The sequence below is a fragment of the Pygocentrus nattereri genome, chromosome 20 (genome assembly GCF_015220715.1).
Source record: "Pygocentrus nattereri isolate fPygNat1 chromosome 20, fPygNat1.pri, whole genome shotgun sequence".
NCBI lineage: Eukaryota > Metazoa > Chordata > Actinopteri > Characiformes > Serrasalmidae > Pygocentrus > Pygocentrus nattereri.
In genome coordinates, this window is record NC_051230.1 from 18423894 (window position 1) to 18443672 (window position 19779).

General features: G+C 39.2%; 2 protein-coding genes across 4 annotated transcripts in view; both read right to left on the minus strand.

Annotated features, from left to right (window-relative positions):
• Nucleotides 1-3780, minus strand: part of LOC108426212 (transcription factor TFIIIB component B'' homolog) — a 32456-nt gene extending 28676 nt beyond the window's left edge. The window contains exon 1 of the mRNA XM_017695534.2: nt 3574-3780. The gene's annotated coding sequence lies outside the window, so the exon portion shown is untranslated. The remainder of the gene's footprint in view (nt 1-3573) is intronic.
• A 2101-nt stretch (nt 3781-5881) lies between these two features.
• Nucleotides 5882-19779, minus strand: part of si:ch211-204c21.1 (disabled homolog 2) — a 45825-nt gene continuing 31927 nt past the window's right edge. For 2 of the 3 annotated variants that reach the window (XM_037531750.1, XM_037531751.1), the window contains 9 exons: nt 19071-19094; nt 18508-18543; nt 16143-16205; nt 12801-13418; nt 11427-11580; nt 9816-10316; nt 9581-9672; nt 9362-9464; nt 5882-8731 (listed from right to left, as the gene is read on the minus strand). In XM_037531750.1, coding sequence (XP_037387647.1) covers nt 9396-9464; nt 9581-9672; nt 9816-10316; nt 11427-11580; nt 12801-13418; nt 16143-16205; nt 18508-18543; nt 19071-19094 — 1557 coding nt within the window. In that variant the 3' untranslated portion in view covers nt 5882-8731; nt 9362-9395. The remainder of the gene's footprint in view (nt 8732-9361; nt 9465-9580; nt 9673-9815; nt 10317-11426; nt 11581-12800; nt 13419-16142; nt 16206-18507; nt 18544-19070; nt 19095-19779) is intronic. The other variant, XM_037531752.1, reaches the window with a different exon arrangement.

Below are 19779 nucleotides of genomic sequence, written 5' to 3' on the forward strand. Positions count from 1 at the left end.
AATGAAGGAAATTCTTGGCAAATATGTAAAATTTGTGAGTATTTTACCTTTTATATATCTTACTATTTCCTATTATCAAACCAGCCATTAGGGGTGTACTTTGTGTACTTCTGGTGCCGGTCCCAAGCCCGGATAAATGGTGAGGGTTGTGTCAGGAAGGGCATCCGGCGTAAAACTTGTGCCAAAACTAACATGTGGATCACAAATCACAGCAGGGTGCCAGTGGAAATTGGACTACTGTAGGTCGAAGACCATCAAAGAGGAGAGGAGGAAGGCGGGTTAGAAGGCAGCGAGAGAGAAGGAAAGGCAGGAGTGTGGAGGTTAGAGTAGGGACTCTGAACATAGGGACAATGACTGGTAAAGGCAGAGAGCTTGCAGACATGATGGAGAGAAGGTAGATATTCTGTGTGTCCAGGAGACCAGATGGAAAGGAAGAAAGGCCAGAAACATTGGAGGTGGATTCAAACTGTTCTATCATGGTGTAGAGAGGAAGAGAAATGGAGTAGGGCTAATCCTAAAGGAACAGCTTGGGAAAAGAGTTTAGGGAGGTGAACACAGGTGGATTATATCCTTAGCAGGAGATGCCACCTAAAGGAGCTTGGAGATTGTAAAGTGGTGCCAAGGGAAAGTGTAGCAAGGCAGCATAGGGTGGTTGTCTGTAGAATGAGATTAGAAACAAAGAAGAGGAAGAGAGTGAAGACAGAACCAAAGATTAGATGGTGGAAGCTGAAGGAGGAGGATGGTTGCAGGCAGTTCAGGGAAAAATTGCAACAGGCCCTTGGGGGCAATGAGGAGCTACCTGAGGACTGGGAAACTACAGCTAAGGTGGTGAGAGAAACTGGCAAAAATGTGTTGGTTGTTTTGTCTGGTCAGAGGAAAGAAGACAAGGAAAGTTGGTGGTGGAATGAGGAAGTCCAGGAGAGTATTCAGAAGAAGGAAGTAGGCAGGAGTACTGTGAGGCTAGTCACATAGCAAAAAGAATGTTGGCAAAGGCAAAGGCTCAGGCCTATGATGAGCTGTATGAAAGGCTGGACAGTAAAGAAGGAGTAAAGGACTTGTATCGTTTGGCTAAACAGAGATAGAGCTGGAAAGGATGTACAGCAGGTTAGGCTGATAAAGGATAGAGAGGGAAATGTACTAGTGTGTGAACAGCGAGTGTTGAGTAGATGGAAGGAGTACTTTGAAGAACTAATGAATGAGGAAAACGAGAGAGGGAGGAGGGCAACGGGGGGAGAGATAGTGGATCAGGAAGTGCAGAGAATTAGTAAGGTGGAAGTGAGGGCAGCTTTAAAAAGGATGAAGAATGGAAAGGCAGTTGGTCCAGATGACATACCTGTGGAGGTATGGAGATGTTTAGGAGAGAAGGCAGTGGACTTTTTAACCAGGTTGTTTAACAAAATCCTGGAGAGTGAGAGGATGCCTGATGAGTGGAGAAGAAGTGTACTGGTCCCCATTTTTAAGAACAAGGGTGATGTGCAGAGCTGCAGTAACTACAGAGGTATAAAGTTGATGAGCCACACCATGAAGGTATGGGAAAGAGTTGTTCAAGCAAGGCTAAGGTGAGAGGTTCAGGTCAGTGAGCAGCAGTTTGGTTTCATGCCCAGGAAGAGTACCACAGATGCATTTTTTGCATTGAGAGTGGTGGTAGAGAAGTACAGAGAAGGTCAGAAGGAGCTACTTTGTGGATCTAGAGAAGGCATATGATAGGGTGCCAAGAGAGGAACTGTGGTATTGTATGAGGAAGTCAGGTGTAGCTGAAAAAGATGTTAGGGTGGTGCAGGACATGTATGAGGATAGTGAGACAGTGGCGAGGTGTGCAGTTGGAGTGACAAATGGTTTCAAGGTGAAGGTAGGGTTACATCAGGGATGAGCTTTGAGACCCTTCTTGTTTGCAATGGTGATGGAAAGGTTGACAGATGAGGTCAGGCAGGAGGCTCCATGGACCATGATGTTTGCAGATGACATTGTAATTTGTGGTGAGAGTAGAGAGCAGGTGGAAGAGAATCTGGAGAGGTGGAGGTTTGCACTGGAAAGGAGAGGAATGAAGGTCAGTAGAGACAAGACGGAATACATGTGTGTGAATGAGAGGGAGGCAGGTGGAAAGGTGAAGATGCAAGGAGTAGAGGTCGTAAAGGTGGATGACTTCAAATATCTTGGGTCAACCATCCAGAGCAATGGACAGTGTAGAAAAGAGGTGAAGAAGAGGGTGCAGGCAGGATGGAGTGGGTGGAGATGGGTGTCAGGGCTGATGTGTGACAGAAGGATAGCAGCAAGAGTGAAAGGGAAGGTTTACAAGACAGTAGTGCGTCCTGTTATGATGTATGGTTTGGAGACTGTGGCTCTGTCTAAAAGACAGGAGGCTGAGCTGGAGGTGGTGGAGATGAAGATGCTGAGATTTTCATTGGGAGTGACAAGGATGGACAAGATTAGAAATGAGCAGATCAGAGGGACAGTGGAGGTAGAGCAGTTTGGAGATAAAGCCAGAGAGGCCAGGTTGAGATGGTTTGGACATGTGTTGAGGAGGAATAGTGGATATATTGGTCAAAGAATGTTGGAGATGGAGCTGCCGGGCAGAAGGAGAAGAGGTAGACCTCAGAGAAGGTTTATGGATGTAGTGAAGGTGGACATGGAGATGGTTGGTGTAAAAGTAGAGGAGTAGAGGAGGAGTAGATAGGGCAAGATGGAGGCAGATGATCCGCTGTGGCGACCCCTAAAGGGAGCAGCCGAAAGAAGAAGAAAAAGAAGACTATTTCCTATCATCATTGCTGTGCCTTTAAAAGTGATATGTACATTCTGTTCTGATTGGATGGCTTGTATTGCACCTCACTCAAATAGCAGTTGGTTAAATTAGACTGAAAAGCTCCACACAACCTCAGTGTGGACACATGGAGTTAAACTACTGTAGGCAGAACATGTGGATGTGTGTAAAATGTACTGTTTTTTGAGACATCAAAAAAAACTATTAATTCAAAAATGACTGTTTACTGTATGGACTGGGGAATAAACAGTATGTGCTGAAACTCCAGGTTTACAAACTACATCAAACTCAAAAAAGGAAGGGAAAAGTTTGCCATTATGCAGGCTCTTTAAGATGGGAGACACGTTAGACTGTCCACACTATCATATCTGCATGGGCCTCTGGACTCTTTACAGCTCTACTGCAACTCTAAAGTACTACTTTAAGGGGATCAGACCATTTTCGTCACTTAAAGCTCTACTGAACAGTTAACACGTGGGCTGAACCCCAGTGACCTCTGGGACATGGTGTGGTAAGGCTTCACCCAACTGTCAAATTCACATGAGAAACCAGAGAACTGCGCTATAATAAGGTTAAGAGGAGAGCTGGCAGCTAAAGAGACGCATTCAGAACAGCCCTCAGATTAATGAACGTCCTTTAACTGGATTAATAAGACGAGCTAGTGAACATGACATGCAGTGGACCCTCTCCAGCAGACTGGTTCAGCTCCCAGCTGCTGAGACAGCAGAGCTGATGACACACCGCAGAAACGCCTGCACAAAATAAAGACGGACGAAACGCGAGAAACCACGGCAGCCAGAAAACGCTAGACTCACTTCAGCTGATGTCAGTGATGAAACGCAGAGAACAGCAGTCCCGCAGTCACATTTCTGCTCACGCTCTCACACACCGGCCGGTCTGCGAGTGAGCGACCACGCCGGAATACAGAACTCCGCTCCGCCGGGGATTATGGGTAATGGAGTCTTAGCGCTTCACCGAAGCGGAAAAACTACACCTGCAGTAGCTGCGGCTCCAGCGAGTCGGCGAGGGCTGATTGACGCTTGTGTAGCGGCTGTTATCAACACACTCCGCTCGTGCGAGCCGAGCGGTCCTGTCGCTCGGATCACCCTGAGGAAAAACCCAGCCTTCGGGGTTATTAAGGAGATCCACAGACTATTCTGGTTTCTTTAATTCTAGATTCATTTCATTTTAAAATAAATACAATTTAAACAAATAAAATATGTTTCAAATGAATATATCGAGTCAGTATTGCCCCAAGAAATCAAGGTAGGCTATTTATTTATGTTTACTTATGCATGTTTTATACATTGTACTGTTTAACATACATTTTCAGTGGAAGAACCGTTTACGGTAAGAGATGATCATGAAATACTGGTAGTCAGCACAACATGGACATGACCAGAGTATATCAGCATTAGAGATTATAACAATTACTTTACATTTATGTATCAGATACAAACACTATATATATATATATATATATATATATATATATATATATATATATATATATATATATATATACACACACACACTCACACACACATTTTATTATTATAGTAATATAGTAATATGGTATAGAATGTATGTATATATATAAGGAAATGGACAAAAAGATCAAATAAATCAAAGAAGCTGCTGATCACCCCAGGGATTATAAAAAGCAGAAAATGCAACCAACTTCTAAGACTGAACTTTGGAGGTGTGGAAAAATAGCCCTGCAGATGTCTTTGAAAAGCTGAAAGCATGTTTCCTGAAATAAATGGAAGCTGCAATAAAGGTGAAGGGTGGACACCTTAAATACTAAAAAAATCTGCTATTATATTAGTTTTTGAGACTTTTGTGTAATTTTATGTTAAATATTTATTTAAATTGTTGCCTAAGTTGGAAAATAATTAACTTGCTTTTAAAGGCCATTTTGACTAAATTTGGGGGCAGTCGTGGGCTGGAGATTAGGGATCTGGCCCTGTGGGCCGACAGTCCATGACTGAGGTGTCCTTGAGCAAGACACCTAACCCCCAACTGCTCTCCGGGCACCGTGGATAGGGCTGTCCGCCGCTCTGGGCAAGTGTGTGCTCACTGCCCCCTAGTGTGTGTGTTCACTAGTGTGTATGTGGTGTTAAAGTAAAAGATAGGTGGTCTCTGACTTTTGTACAGTACTGTAAATGACAAACTCAAGCAAAACATATTCTATGCTGGTCAGCTGGTTAAGCTGGTAGACATTATTGGTAAAGCTGGCCATGCTAGACCAGCTAAATCATCAAACTCAACCTAAAACTATAACTGTGGTTCATCTGTTTCTCTTTTTTGGTCCAGCAGTGACACTGACTTGTTAAACTCAGTACTGCTGTGTGTTTACCCTTCTGCACAGCACAGTGTAAAGAAACAGTAAGACATTATGCAGAGAAACAGATGGACTACGATCTGTAAATGTAGAGCTACAAACTGGGCCTACATGGTAAGTAGACCTCATAAAATAGATAATGAGTGAAGATACAAGGTAAGTGTACCAGTGGACAGTGATTGTATAATATTCACTGCCCCACCAATTATCTTCTTGAAAACACAACAGAGGTTGTTGGATTTCTGATCTATATACATCTTTATATATATAAAGTATTCTGATTTGTTGGTCCACTGTGTCACAGGAATAAATTTAAAATGATGACCATGCCCACAACAATGAATCAGGCCAATTAAAACGACAAGATCAACGAGCACTTCTGTGGCAATTATTGATTGATTGATTACCAGGAGTGGAAGAAGTACAATACGATGTTTGAGTAAAAGCAGATGTACTCTTTTACCCAAGCAGAAATATAATAAATACTTCTAGTATTTTACCAAGAGTACATTTTCTTTTACTTAAGTACAGAAGTATTTCACTTTGACCACCCCTGATGATATCTACATTTGATTGGCTCCTGTCACTCAAGGAGCAATGCAGCATGAAGCTTATTCATCCCATTTTACCGTTTTACACTTTTGCTCAACTCACCAACTCATTGACGTCAGGGATGCGCTAAAGTGGTCATTCAGAACACCAGTTAATGAATTATTGAAGTATGATTAGTATAAAAAAAGTACATGGAAAATGTGAAAATTGCACCACTGACACACACAGACCTTCAGTGACGAGCCAGTCACTGCTTTATTTTAAGGCATACTTGAATATACTCAAATACTGCATTACAGATAAATAGGACACTTTTTTGAGCCCATCCCACTAACTGAAATTCCAGTTTATTGCAACAACTACAGTTTCGATTGACTTCAGTTATACAACATCCACGATAAATGGCATAGTGCACAATAGAGTAGATATATTTATATATGTACACAGAAATACAGTACACACAGTTCCAAACACACATAGCTCTTTTATGACAAGGCTCGCTTCAACTTCCAGTACAGTACAGGCGGATTGTCTTTTCATTTTATCCTTCAACTCGAAGTCTTTGAGGTGAAAATGCATCAGCGGTTAATTAAAGTCTCAATCCGTACACCTCATAGTGCTGAAAACATTTTCCCGTACTTAATTTAATGGACGGAGTAACAAGGTGAAAAAGTGAGAGTGCAGCAAAATGCCATCAAGTGGTCAGCGACGTTCTCATGTACTACCTGAACGGTTCAGGCCGTTCAGTGTCCATGCCAAACAAATGAACACATCTGAATAGAGATACAGAGAGAGAGAGAACTCTTAAGCTCGATAATGCTTAGTAACTGAGTAAGGAGAGGAATATGAGCAACAGAGCAAAGGATCAAGTTCAAAGGACAGCAGGAACAGATGCCATCAAGACTGCTGAGATGCTGTGTACGACCATTCAATAGTTTGGAATCAATGATTTTGATGGATGGTTCCAGATCAAATGCTATCAGTGCACAGGTCTCAAACAATAAGTAGGAAGGTTAAGAATGCAAGATTCATTGGCTACATTACAGGGATGCACTGTATGTTGTAGGAAGAGGACAAATTTCCCAAATGGGATGGCCTCTGGTAAACTGCAATAAATGTGGCTCTCCTGAACAATGTGACTTGTGGTACATGCATACCCCCCTCAATGTTTTCAAATGCCCCACTCACCATTTAGTCCATCCAGAATGATGAGTGGTAGATCAGCTTTAATCAACCCTGGTCCTGGAGGCCCACTTTCCCATACTTTTTAGTGTTTTCCTTGCTCCCAACACACCTGATCCAACTAATCAGCTCATTACCAGCCCGTTTTTGAGCTACAGTGAGTGTGTTAAAGCAGAGAAAGCAGCAAAATGTGTGGAGCAATGTGGCTCCAGGACCAGGGACTGCAGTGGATGACTCTATAATAACTTACAAAATGAATTTTAATAAAACTGACATCCAGAATGCCTTATATTTCAAATGTTGAGCAAATCATGAAGCATGGAACTTAATTAAATATTTTAAATAATTGTTTTTTTTTTTCAAAATATCGAATAAAACATCTAAAAATACATATTGGAATCTAGTTCATAATTTTCAAACAGGAATTCCACCTTTTTTATTCTAAACGAAATAGGTAAGATGTAAACAAAGTCATTCAGAGTGGTTCGATTTGAAACGTGTCATTCTAGTTAATATTACACAATCAGAGTTGTTGTAGTGGTGTTAAGAACCAGACATCTGAAGAGTTTAATGCCTCTATAAGCTCCCTCACAGAAAGTTATTACACAAAACAGCTGCAGATACACTGATACCTGAGAGACTGTTTTATGATCGTTTTTGGCTCAAAATGTTCTTTTAAAATCCACTTGTAGTGAAGAAGTACATTTTGTGAAGCATAATCGTACCAAGAGAAAGCTTAATATCTTGGATTTGCTACTATTTTACCAAGATAAACATATAAAACTAAGAAGACACTTCACTGGTAGCTTCACTGGTCATTTCAGAGTGTAAATAAAATGGCTACATTAGCATTGAAGATAATGTGAATCCTGGAAACTATCATCACCACTGTAAAATCTGAGTTTGTAAGTTTTTCTACAATGCACCATTTAACTCTGACTTTGCTTACATCTTAACTGTTGCATTAAGCACAATTTTGAAAAACAAACAAAAATATAGCATTCCCCTTTAAGTCCAACCTAATCATATTATTATAGAACATAACAAAAATAATGAATATGGTTCCAAACTTTTGAACAGTTATTGAAATGCATGTCACCAATATGAAGCAGACTGCCAGGCAAAGCTTGTCCATTTACCCACCACCTCCATAGGAGTGACGTTATTTGTCTGTCCTGAGTCCATCATCGAAACACATCATGTCAGCTGGTATTCAGAAGTTTGCTATGACATATAATCCATTGGGAAAACAAGCAGTTTGTGACTAACTAATGAAAAGCAAATATCGTTTAATTCTCATAACTGATAAGAGGCAATGCCACTATACCGCTAAATAAGTTTGTCATAAAATGCCACTGCTACCAATCAGGCGCAATCTACGATAAACATAAACTGATCAAGCAACTGGAAAGAAAAAAGCATAAAAAGAAATTAAAGACACAAGGAATAATACTGCAATGAAGAACAAATGAGTGATATAAGGCATGCTCTTGTATGTCCAGTCATCTTCAAAGAAAGTCTTCCTCCATTACTATTAATTGTGCAATGAGAACTTCATTTGTCTCCTCTGGATGACTTTGTGCTTTTTTTGGCAGTGGCCACCATAACCACTGGTGTAGTGCCATGTAATCCAAAGCAACTTCCATTGCCAGTCATGACAGCGTACATGTAAGGTTACACTTTTTAGGCTGGATGTGATCATGAAGGTTCACCTCAGGCCGAGTGCTACTTTGCTGTGTTTGTATATAGTGAATACAGGGTACAGTAAAGGAGAAGGGCTCCGTGGGGCTTTGGCGGTTTGGGAACTAATGGATGGAAGTGACATCAGGGCTTGGAGATCTGCTCTGGAACCAGTTGCACTTTTGTAGGGAAAGCTTGTGTTTCTATGGCAGCCCCTGTGAAAATCAAAAGCATAACATTAGCAGGAGGACAGCCAAGGTTCTTACATCAGAAAAAGCATGTAAAAACCTTTAACCCCTTCCATGGCCAGGGCCTGCTGGAAGGCCCGAGTTTTATTATACTCTTCTAAACCCTGAGCACAGTCCCATCTGTCTGATCAGCCTATAGCTGTTTTACCCTAGCCATTAATGTTAAAGTTATATAAATTGTTTCAAGCATTCTTTCTGAATGAGGCATAATTTAGAGCAGCCAATCAGATTACGCCTCATTTATATATCAGCCTTAAATGTGCAGTAACAAAACCAGACTATTCATATGTTTAAGTGATACATGGGAATGAAAAAAGGAATTATTATTAATCTTTTGTTTTTGGTACCTAAACCCACATAAAACTCATAAGCTGACCTCAGGAATAAAATTACAAAAGAGAAAAAAAATGGGCCCTTTAAACATAATAATATTGCTATGCTAATATGTTAGCACTGATGGAAAATGAACATCATAATGCAAATTATGAGAAATCAAGGTAACCATTTTCTGAAAACTAGGTAACCAGCTGCACGCCACACGATCAGTGTTTGGATGAAGTATTCCGCCAAGGTTCACTCAGCTTTTTTTTGACTTACTTGAGCCTTTCAGGCCTACGGATTTTAATGGCCATCATGCAAAGGGGTTTCCAAATGGGTCTCTAAACGGATCTGATCCTACGGCCTTGATGGCAGGAGCAATCTGTAAAATTCAGCACATGCAAATTGGTGAAAAACAAGATGGAGAGTATGCATATGTACCAAAAATAATGAATCTAAATTTGGTCAAAATATCGTATATACAACTATAATTCTTACAGAGGAAAGACTTCTTACTGTAGCGGGTGTTGGTGCTCCAAAAACTCCGAAAGGGTTATCAAAAAGGTCCTGTCCACCTACTTTTAGTGGCTCTGCAAAAACAAGACACTGTATTAAACAATACTGATCATTAAAAAGGATGACTGTAGTTACACACATGCAAAACAAGGCAAGTAAAAGACACCAAAACAGAATGTGAGACAATCTACTTTGAACAAGAATCCCATCGTCTCACCATTTTTAGCTGGAGCATTGGGTGGTTTAGCCATTTGGAAATCCTTGAACATATCCTTGATATCTCTCTTCTCCCTCTCTCCTAAGGGATCCAAGTCTATAAAGGCATTACTGTCAATCTTAGGGGGCTCTTTAGTAGGTGCTGTACGAGGTGGGATCTGTGGAGGAGGGCTGGAGCTTTGCTGACTCCCAGTCATTAGGCTTGAAGATGGAGGAAAGATGTTGGTCTGGAAGGGGTTCCCCAGGGTGGAGTTCTGGGCCCAGGATCCATTGGAAACAGGAGTGGTGGTCTGGCCCCAGGAAGGAAGTTGCTGAGGGGGGGAGGTCCCAAAAACTCCAGAGTTGCTTCCCCAACTGGGTACTGGAGAGGTGGAGAAGGTTGGAGGCTGAGCAAAAGGCTGGGAGACGCTGTTGTTGCAGGGCAAGATGGATGGGAGGGGCTGGCTCCATGGGGCTGCACCAGGAGTGGAGGCAGAAGATGAGGGTCCAATAGACAACCCACCTAGAGTAGAGAGAAAACACTTTTTAAGGGAGGTGCTATAACCCTGGGTGCATTTTACAAGAGATCATTTTACAAGAGATACTGTAACAAGTGTTCTTTTTCTGGAGCAGACTTAAATGCCAAAAATTAAAATACCCCAATACCCCTTTGTCATGTGAAGCTTGTTTCTTGGAGGCTAATGTACCTAGCAAGTAATAGTAAAAGCTGATGTCACAGAGGTCTGCTACTGATGAAATATCATGTTATGGGGCAGATCTTTCATATACAACATTAGGCTTGGGCTCAGGTCTGTTTTCTAATGAGTGACTTTTTTATGTTGCAGACACGAATTGTCTCTCTCTTATACTCTTTCTCAATCTTTCTCTTGCTCTTATAGTGCTGCATTCATAATAGCTCTGGAGTTTGAATGACACCATGGATGATGGTGTTGGATTGGTGAAAAGGTCACAGCAGATCTTTTTTTTTTTTTACTAGTTAACATTAATGTTATACTGAGATACCAAAAATAAACACATGCAAACAGTGCAAAATAAGCCAATTCCATCATCTCCTATGTAGAGAGTGGTAGTGAGTGAGAGTGAGAGAGGTAAAATTGTCCAGTTTATTTTTGGTGGAGCAGACACCACACTGTAATGAGTTAATGAGTTATGGAGGACAAGAGAGCGGAAGGAAAAGGCAGTTTCTTGGGGTTACATTTCCCTCACAGCCTAGCAGAAAACTAAAGAAGCAAACTGGGCACCAAACATGTTTGGCTGATTGACTACATTGAGGTAAGAGGCAAACGTAATAAGATTTTTGAATAAATTCTTAAATATTTTTCAAACTATTTTACACTACTACACTGTAATATTCCCATTCCAACACAACAAAAATAAACAAAAGCAGACTATTACATTCTACGACATGTATACTATTCTACGACTGTAAAGCATTAGACACCACACAAGAGAGAAGGTGATGCTAGCTATATAAATTATGCATTCAGACGCAATGCTCCATTGCATCTGAATGCCAAATGCTGACATTTTAATGCCATTTCTGAAGTGAGAAAGGTCAAAATATTCACATAAAGGTCAAAGGATTTATCCCTTTTGATTCCCAGAATTTTACCAAGGCCTGTGAGGGTGTCTGAGGAGCTGCTGGGGCTTTTGTTGAAAAAAGGGACCGAGTTGGCTGGGGTGCTGTCTGGCTGAGGAGGAGATGGCGATTCCGACTGGTTGGGTGAAGTGAATGGATCTGCTCCAGCTTTTTCATTCGTTGGGGACTGAAGAGGAGAGAGAAAACTGTTATGACTGTGCATGAATTGACTGCGTGTGTAAAGCATCAAACAGTGAAATGTATTACACATTAAAGGAATACTAATTTTCCCCCTTACCTCAAATTTAGCTGATAGCCAAGACAAAAAGTTTGCTTCTTTAGTTTTGTACTGAAGCTACAAGGATAATGTAGCTAACAAGAATTCAACTCTGCAAATTAACATGGTGGAAACTGCATTTATGTCAGTATTCACAAGATGACATCAGATGTTTTAAGAAGTAAATGACACCGTATTGACATAAGGGGCCTCATGCTAAAGTGACAGATATAAGTTCAAATGAAGTGAGTCACCAATTGTGTCATGGCTGACTGACTACAATATGGGTTAGGAGGAAAATTATGTAAATACATTTTTTTGCCTAACTATTCTTTCAAGCTTGCAAAGCCAAATAAAGAGTTAAATGTGTCAAAGAATGCATTCTTACCTATTTTTTGTCATTCACTGAAGCATTAAAAAAAGGGTCAAGTCATTAGAACACTATGTAAGAAGCATGGCATTTTCAAGCTATTGTAACTGTGACATGATGACATGAACTCTCTCAAGCTTCCAGAGGTGTGAGAGCTTCCTGCACTCACCAGTGGCTCCTTGCATGTAACAAAATCTTTCAGTTGTTTCGCTGGCTTAAAGAGTTTTATACAATTATTGTCTTTTGGGATTATACGGTGTATGATCCCAAAAGACATTAATATTGGACTTTGTCACCTTCAACTATTGCATAAAAACCCCATTGTTGTCAGCTTGAAAACACTACTTATGAAACACATGGCTGCCACTTCTAAAATCTGACAGGCTGAGCCATGTTCAGAGCTGGGATAGGCTCCAGTATCCCCCGCAACCCAGAAGGAGAAGCGGCTTAGAAGATATATGTGTGTGTGTGTGTGTGTGTGTGTGTATGTATGTATATATATATATATATATATATATATAGAGAGAGAGAGAGAGAGAGTGAGTGAGAGAAAGAGAGAGAGAGAGAGAGAAAGAGAGAGAGAGAGAGAGAGAGAGAGAGAGAGAGAGAGAGAGAGAGAGAGAGAGTGAGTGAGTGAGTGAGTGAGTGAGTGAGTGAGTGAGTGAGTGAGTGAGAGAGAGAGATTTTGTATATTGTAAAAAGGTCTTTCAGTTATTCTGACACAATATTTTTGTGACATCACCCACAAATTCATTCTCACCTTCACAGCCCTCCTTCCCCGGCCAGCTTTTGTGTTGAGTGGAGGTGGGCTTATGATGACTGAATCCTTGGCCTGCTTGACAGCCAGCTCCGGCTTGCTAGCGTTCTCATGCTTCACTCCATTCTGAACTGGCTGGTTCTTCTCAGCAGCCTCCAAAAACGGGTTTGGCGTTACCTTTCCATTGTGGCCATTCTGCTCCCTGACTGGTATGCCGTTCTGAGTCCAGGCACCCATGTCTGCTGCCCTGCCATCTAGTGGCCATTGGCCGTTACTTAGCGCCTGGATGACTGTCCTGTTGGAGAGCTGGTCGAACTGCTGGGCCAGGTAGTCGGAGTCGCCGTTTTTGGGTCCGCCATTGAAAAAGTGACTGGAGCTGTGATTGACCGCAGCAGTCGCTGATTGGTTGTCGCTTTTGGAGAAGGGGTCGTCGCTGAAGGGATCATGGCTGGGGGTGGGGAAGAAGCTGAGCTGGGAGGAGAAGGGGTTTTCAGGCGTGAGGCTGGACTGGACACTGAGGGCAGAGGAAGAGGAGGAGCTGGTAAAGGGATTGCTCTTCACACAGTTCTGATTGCTGTCTATCTCAGTGGACAGATCCAATAAGAGGATGTCCTCAGATTCCTGTGAGAAGAGAAAACATTCATTAGTTACATCAGCAATTCACTTTATTCACATGCCCATGTTGTTTATTATGTAACACACAATATGGGACCACAATATTACTCAGTGAGGAGTAGAGATTAGGTCCTGATCCGATAAATTCTTATAATAATTTAATATGGTCAAAAATGAAGCAAATTCCAATAGTTTTAGCCAATATTATCAACTGATACCAACTGATACAGTGGGATCCATAAGTCTGAGACCACTAATGAAAGTGCTTCTATTTTGCATTCTTTGCTAATTTAATACTAAGTTTTAAATTACAAATTATATTACCAGCACAACAAACTGAATGAAATGTAGAATCTTTAAATTATTTACATGAAGATTAAATAATACATTTTTGTTTTAGGTCCTTTTGAGCCCATTTAGCCCCACAGGTTTGGGCAAAAGCCTCTGATGAGTAAATCAATTCCAATTGACAAGTCATCTCAATGTGCTTTAATGGCAGAGATAAGACTCTGACCTTTTGTACAATGGCTTTATCATGATCAACATGTTCATGAATTTGTTTGAATTTGAATAGTGACCTAGAAACAGTGCAGAATCTTCAATATTTATTCTTTGTTTTACTTGTCAGAACTTTCCTTCGTTTCAAAAATTTCAATATACTAAAACTTTCTGTTGTTTATTTAAATTCATAAATAAATAAATTCTAGATTTTTAACAGTATATCAGACTTTTGGATCCCACTTAAGCAAGCTACTTCTTTTTCTCTTGCTAATGCTAGGCTTGTGGCTTCTGTTGCCGTATATTCTTATTCATTTTATCTAGCAATTTTTGTCTATATCAGCCCACTACTGATGCTAATTGCTGGAATAGTGCCAACGCTAGTCAGTAGCTGTGGGAAAATCTCAGTTTTAATGCTTTGAAAACATCGGGGACACATCAAATATTTGCTCCACTTTTCCATAGCTGTGGACTAACAACCCTATGTCTAATATAATAAGCAGAATGGCTACTGGAAAATGCATGGATGTACTATGTTTTTTGAGAAGGCATAGCAATGCAATGGAAACATGCAGTGAGATGAGAAAAAACGTTCACTCCATAACTTCAAACCACTGACATTGACATGCTATGTCAACTGACCAATGAGAATGCCTCCATAAACCTCATATCCAGTTGTGACTGGATTTTAATGGCTGATTTTTACAACTGTGAACAGACACTGTGAATATTTTGACATTACCTGAGCGTGAACTCTCATAGTTTTTGCATTTAAATGGAAAAACAAACACTTTATCAAAACCAGGAAAAAAGGAATAACAAGGACAATCCTTGAAACAGGCTACCACAACAAATACCAAGTCCCAGGCTGTTAATAACATAATACTTTAGTTCCATCTCAATTTGAGGGGGAAACATCCCACTTTATAGCACCACATTATTTCTAGTGTAGTCCATACTGAAACTTAAAAAAGGCGCAGACCCTTATTCTTCTTGTTCTTACAATCAATCATGGTGAGAAAAACTGGCTTCATATGACAGAATGTACCTCTGCTTAGTGGTTCCTCACCACCAACAATTGGGCCTTTTGTAAGTTACAGCATGGGTTATTATTCTTGGCTTCAGCCAAGCTCCTTTATTCCCAGAGACCTCATTTCCTTAAAGCTGAGGTCAATCAGACACTTTGCGAGCAGACCAGAGACTCAACAGCAAAGGCTCCACAGCTCGATATGAAAGCTGGAGTTGAGTCTCAATGGCACCAATTATGTTCCTCATTTGGACACATTTTTTAACACGGAGGCGCCCTGGGAAAGAGCGTCTGGTGAATGATTTCACTCTCCCTCTTATCTAACACAAACCTAAATCTTCAGAGATATATTCAGAGACCTTGTCCCATTAAAATCTTTACTCAGAGTTGTTGTTAAATGGGTACACTGGGCATAGTAAAATGTATCACATGTGGAATTGGAGCTTTTCCTTGTAATGTGTTTTCGATCACTACATTAAAGGAGCATAATGCTGCCTTTATTGCTGGATGCTATCTGATAGTTTCTGAGTAAACTGCACATTCAGACTGGAATTTAGATCACTAGGGGCTTATTGTTGATTTGTTCAAAATAACGATATATGGGAAATAAATGAGTGCCGAATATTCCTGTTAATATATCCTCACTGTCAAGATGAAACCTTTTATCTTTTACAGAATTTGAAATCATGAGCTGCCATTTACAAACTGTATTTCATACTTTCATAATAAATGGACCCATAAATATGGTCTAGAAATACATGGAAAAAATCTTCCATGTTCCTTTGACTTCCATTTAAAGTTAAAGTAACATTTTGCAGATATGAGATTTTGTCCAGCAAGCATTTTAATTAACAACTGAATTAAAAGATAAAACCTTTCATCTTGGTTAAATAATGTTCTTTACATATCAAAATAAATATGATAGCAGCACTTGAGTAAACACATGATTAAAAGGTTGAATAGAAAAAAAGGCAGAAAATAGTCCTTTATTACCTTTAAAGCAAAAAAAGGTTGTAATCCATAATAGTGGAACAAGTTTTGTGACTTGAAACTGATTGTGATCTCATTCATTTTCACTAAGAACCATTTTTAATTGGTACACTGAGTAGGAAACCATTGGACTGTTTAAATGTCTAACTTTGTATATATTGTAGCTTTAGCTGGAGCATGCTGGGTTGGATGATGCTGTTTGGATCGACGCTTACCGAAGGAGAATGCAAGTCTGGCGGGGTCGACATGTCTCCAAACAAGTCCAGCTGTTCAACGCCCTGCAAGAAACGGATAAGTAATGAACTTAACAGAAGATTCCATGCCGAAAACATTAATGAGGGACCAACAACTGCAACGACAAATGACATCATATATCAAAAAACACAACAAACATATATCAAAAAGCTATCTTGGAGATATTACATTAGAGATTTGAGATCAGTGCCAAATGGATATTATGATAATAAATGTATCCACATTTATTTTTCTGTGCCAAAAAACACTAAGAAGAACAGTCCCTTTACACTAAATATTTGACAGGGGAAATATTTCAGGCTAAACTGACCATGACACACTGCATTATCAAGAAAATTGCCTTTAATTTCAGATTGTCAACAATAAAGTACATGACTTGTCTGTGAATGAAAAAAAAGTTTTCTTTGTCTATTTAATATCATGGGGTGGACAAGTTGTGCCTGATGGGTCCTGGAGATGTTCATATTATTTACATTTATATTAAATTTCTAAATATTAATATGGAAACACACTTGTGTGTGGGAAAGATGTCATGTAAACACAACTTTACTTATATTTACTTATATTGTAGATGGACCTTTAAAGACTGTCTAACACTATCGATATGAAAAAAAGGAATGTAATCAATAAAAAATTCAAACATACCTTTTTTCACTTGTGATAAACATCATATGCAAGTTTTAATAAGAAACTGAGTATATTAATCCTTGAAAAGCACCTATTTGCAAATATTTCTCTCTTTAACAGAGCATCAATTGGTACCGTTATCATGAAATGATTCCTTGCATAAAATGCTTGGTACTTCAGTTCTGTGAGTGCACTGTGTCTTCTATAATTTAAAATAATGTAATAATTTATTTAGTATTAATTATTCGTGACGGCATTCTGTCTTATGTTTGTTGTACACAAGTATTTTAATCAACATTCTTACGGTTATTCCAGTTTTGTAACCTAGTAATCCCCGACTGTGATCACCTAATACAAGCACCACTACTACTACAAAGCAGCAAAAGTTAGTTACAGCACTGAGGGAACATGGAAGGGACTTAGAGTGGAGGTGATTCATTAAGAGAGAATGAGCATAGATGTGTTTTTCACAGAGACATGAGTCTAAATGGCTGTAGTTGGCACGTCTCTGTGACTTCCTGCCTGCGAACATCATTCGTTTATCCCACCCTGGCAAGAAAGGCTGGGACATAGCATGGAGTCTGCTTGGGTATCATAAGCAGATAAATCTACGGCTTGAGTTGATTATAGTTTTGGTCCAAGTAATTGTAGTGAACTTGAGAAAGGTCATTGTGGTAATTCTCAGACATTAAAGTGATAAAATGGACACCAGTATGTAGTGGAGCTAAAAACAGCAGGAGCAGTCATCTTAAAGCCTCAAACAGATCCATATCTTTGTCTGTTTTCACAGAAAACAGTACGTCATACAGTGTCAGAAACCCCATAAGCAAGTCTAATGGGTTGTTACTTAAGAATTCTGTGAGGTGTGCGGCAAATGTGAAGTGATTCTGGCACATAGTTTATATGATACTAATTGATAAAGTACAGTTGAATACAAAAGTTTGAACATCCCCCGTCAAATGACAGATTTTGTTAATGTTCTAAGTTAAAAATAAGTGAACACATTTTCTACAGGCAACAAACAAATATGTTACTTTTCTGCAGATTTTAGTGAACAATTTCTATTTATTTGCTGAGACTAAAATAGTAGAAAAAGAAAAAGAAACTGTTCATTAAACTATGCCGATAAGTGACGTTTTTAAGATTGTTCCATGTAGAGAATGTTTGAAATAATTGTGTTAATTTTCTAAATAAAAAGTTAACACATCCTTTACAAGGAACAAACTTACATATGTGACTTACCTGTGCATTTCTATTTACTTACTGAGGCTAAATAGTTGAGAAAAAAAAAAAAATACAAAATGTCACAAACAAAAAAAAAAAACAAAAACAAAAACAAACAGTAATTGTGCATTAAAGTGTGCATGAGTGAGCCCTCCTTAGAGGATAAGTACTTGTTCTCATGCAGGACATTAACAAAACATGTCATTTGACCAGGGATGCCCAAAATTTTGCATATAGTTGTACAAGCATCCATTACTTGTCAGACACATTAGCCCCTTAGCTTCAGTGAAAACGACAGGACCTTTGAACACATCTTACCACATTTGGGGTAAGGGGAAAATTTTTCAATTATATTTTTGATGAACTTACCACTTTAATCTACTGTATACACCTTAAACAGTACAAAAGATCATTGTAACGTAGTTGTAATTCTATACCAAGAAACCCAAAAACGGCAAAACAGCAAATACTCACTTTTCTGTCATTGTTGTGTGAAGCTTCGCTGCCATTCTGTGGAGCACAATTGTACTTATTCAAATCAGATAGCAAAAAAAGTAATATAATAAATATAAAACAGGTCATTATAAATCATTTAAAGGGGAATTGCACAGATCTTTCAAACTAAATGATTAAGATGTAAAGTCATTCAGTGTAGTCTGATGTGAATCACACCATTCTAGAGAAACTGAGACACCACAGTGATGGTGACAGTTTAGGTTTCGGCGTAACATACATTTTTTTTTAAAAAGCCATTCACAATGGAGACGTAAATGCAGTGTGTCTTAAGAAAGAAAATCATGCTCTTATCAACTTTAAGATATCATTTTATCATTATAAATAGATTTGGACAGTATATAAAATGTTGTAGATGTAGACATGGGGACACCTGGTTCCCATCACCACCACTGTAAAGAATTCTAATTAGGTAGGTTTCTATGCAACGCCCCATTTCACATCAACGGTTGAATTTTTAGAAATCAGTTGAATTCCTATTTTAAAAGTAGTACTTATCATTTATGGCAGATGTCTACACTTACCTCTACTACTTTATTTGGTTCTTCCTAGAAAGGAGACAGAACCTAATTAGCAAGATAGCAAAGATAACAGGCCTTAAAAGACTACAGCAAACAGAACAAACACAGCAGATGTCTGACTGTGATAAACTTGACAACCGGATATGTTAATGAAAGAAGATTTAGCATGAAAGCAGGGCAATATTTCTTCAGAGAATGGGTGTCGAGATTAATCAAAACGCCAGTGGAAACAAAGCTAATTCAAATCTGGGTGAGTGATATTACAAAAAAAAGTATTACAAAACTACACTATAAAAACAAAAATGGTTAGATATTTTACCTTATCTAAAAAGATAGTTAACCACACCACTTTCACTTTTAGATTTTACTGAACTTCAAATAATAATCTGATAAAATGTAGCACAATGATTAACTTACTATTAGAAGTTCAATTAACTTTTTTAAAAATACATTTTAAATTTGGAGAAGTGGGTTCAGTCATTTTCATGTTATCATTCCATGACTGAATCCCATAAACATAACTGTCTCCAAACTGGACTGTTGACTAAAGTATCTGATGCCAATTAAGCTTTTAGGGCTAGAATTGTGTAAACAATAAATGTTCTGGATACATATTAAAACAACTATACTGCCTTACAAAGACAAACAGCAGTGGCTTCAAAAAAAACAGCTTCAAAAATCAAATTCTGTTGCTGTCCAGCTAAACATGTTT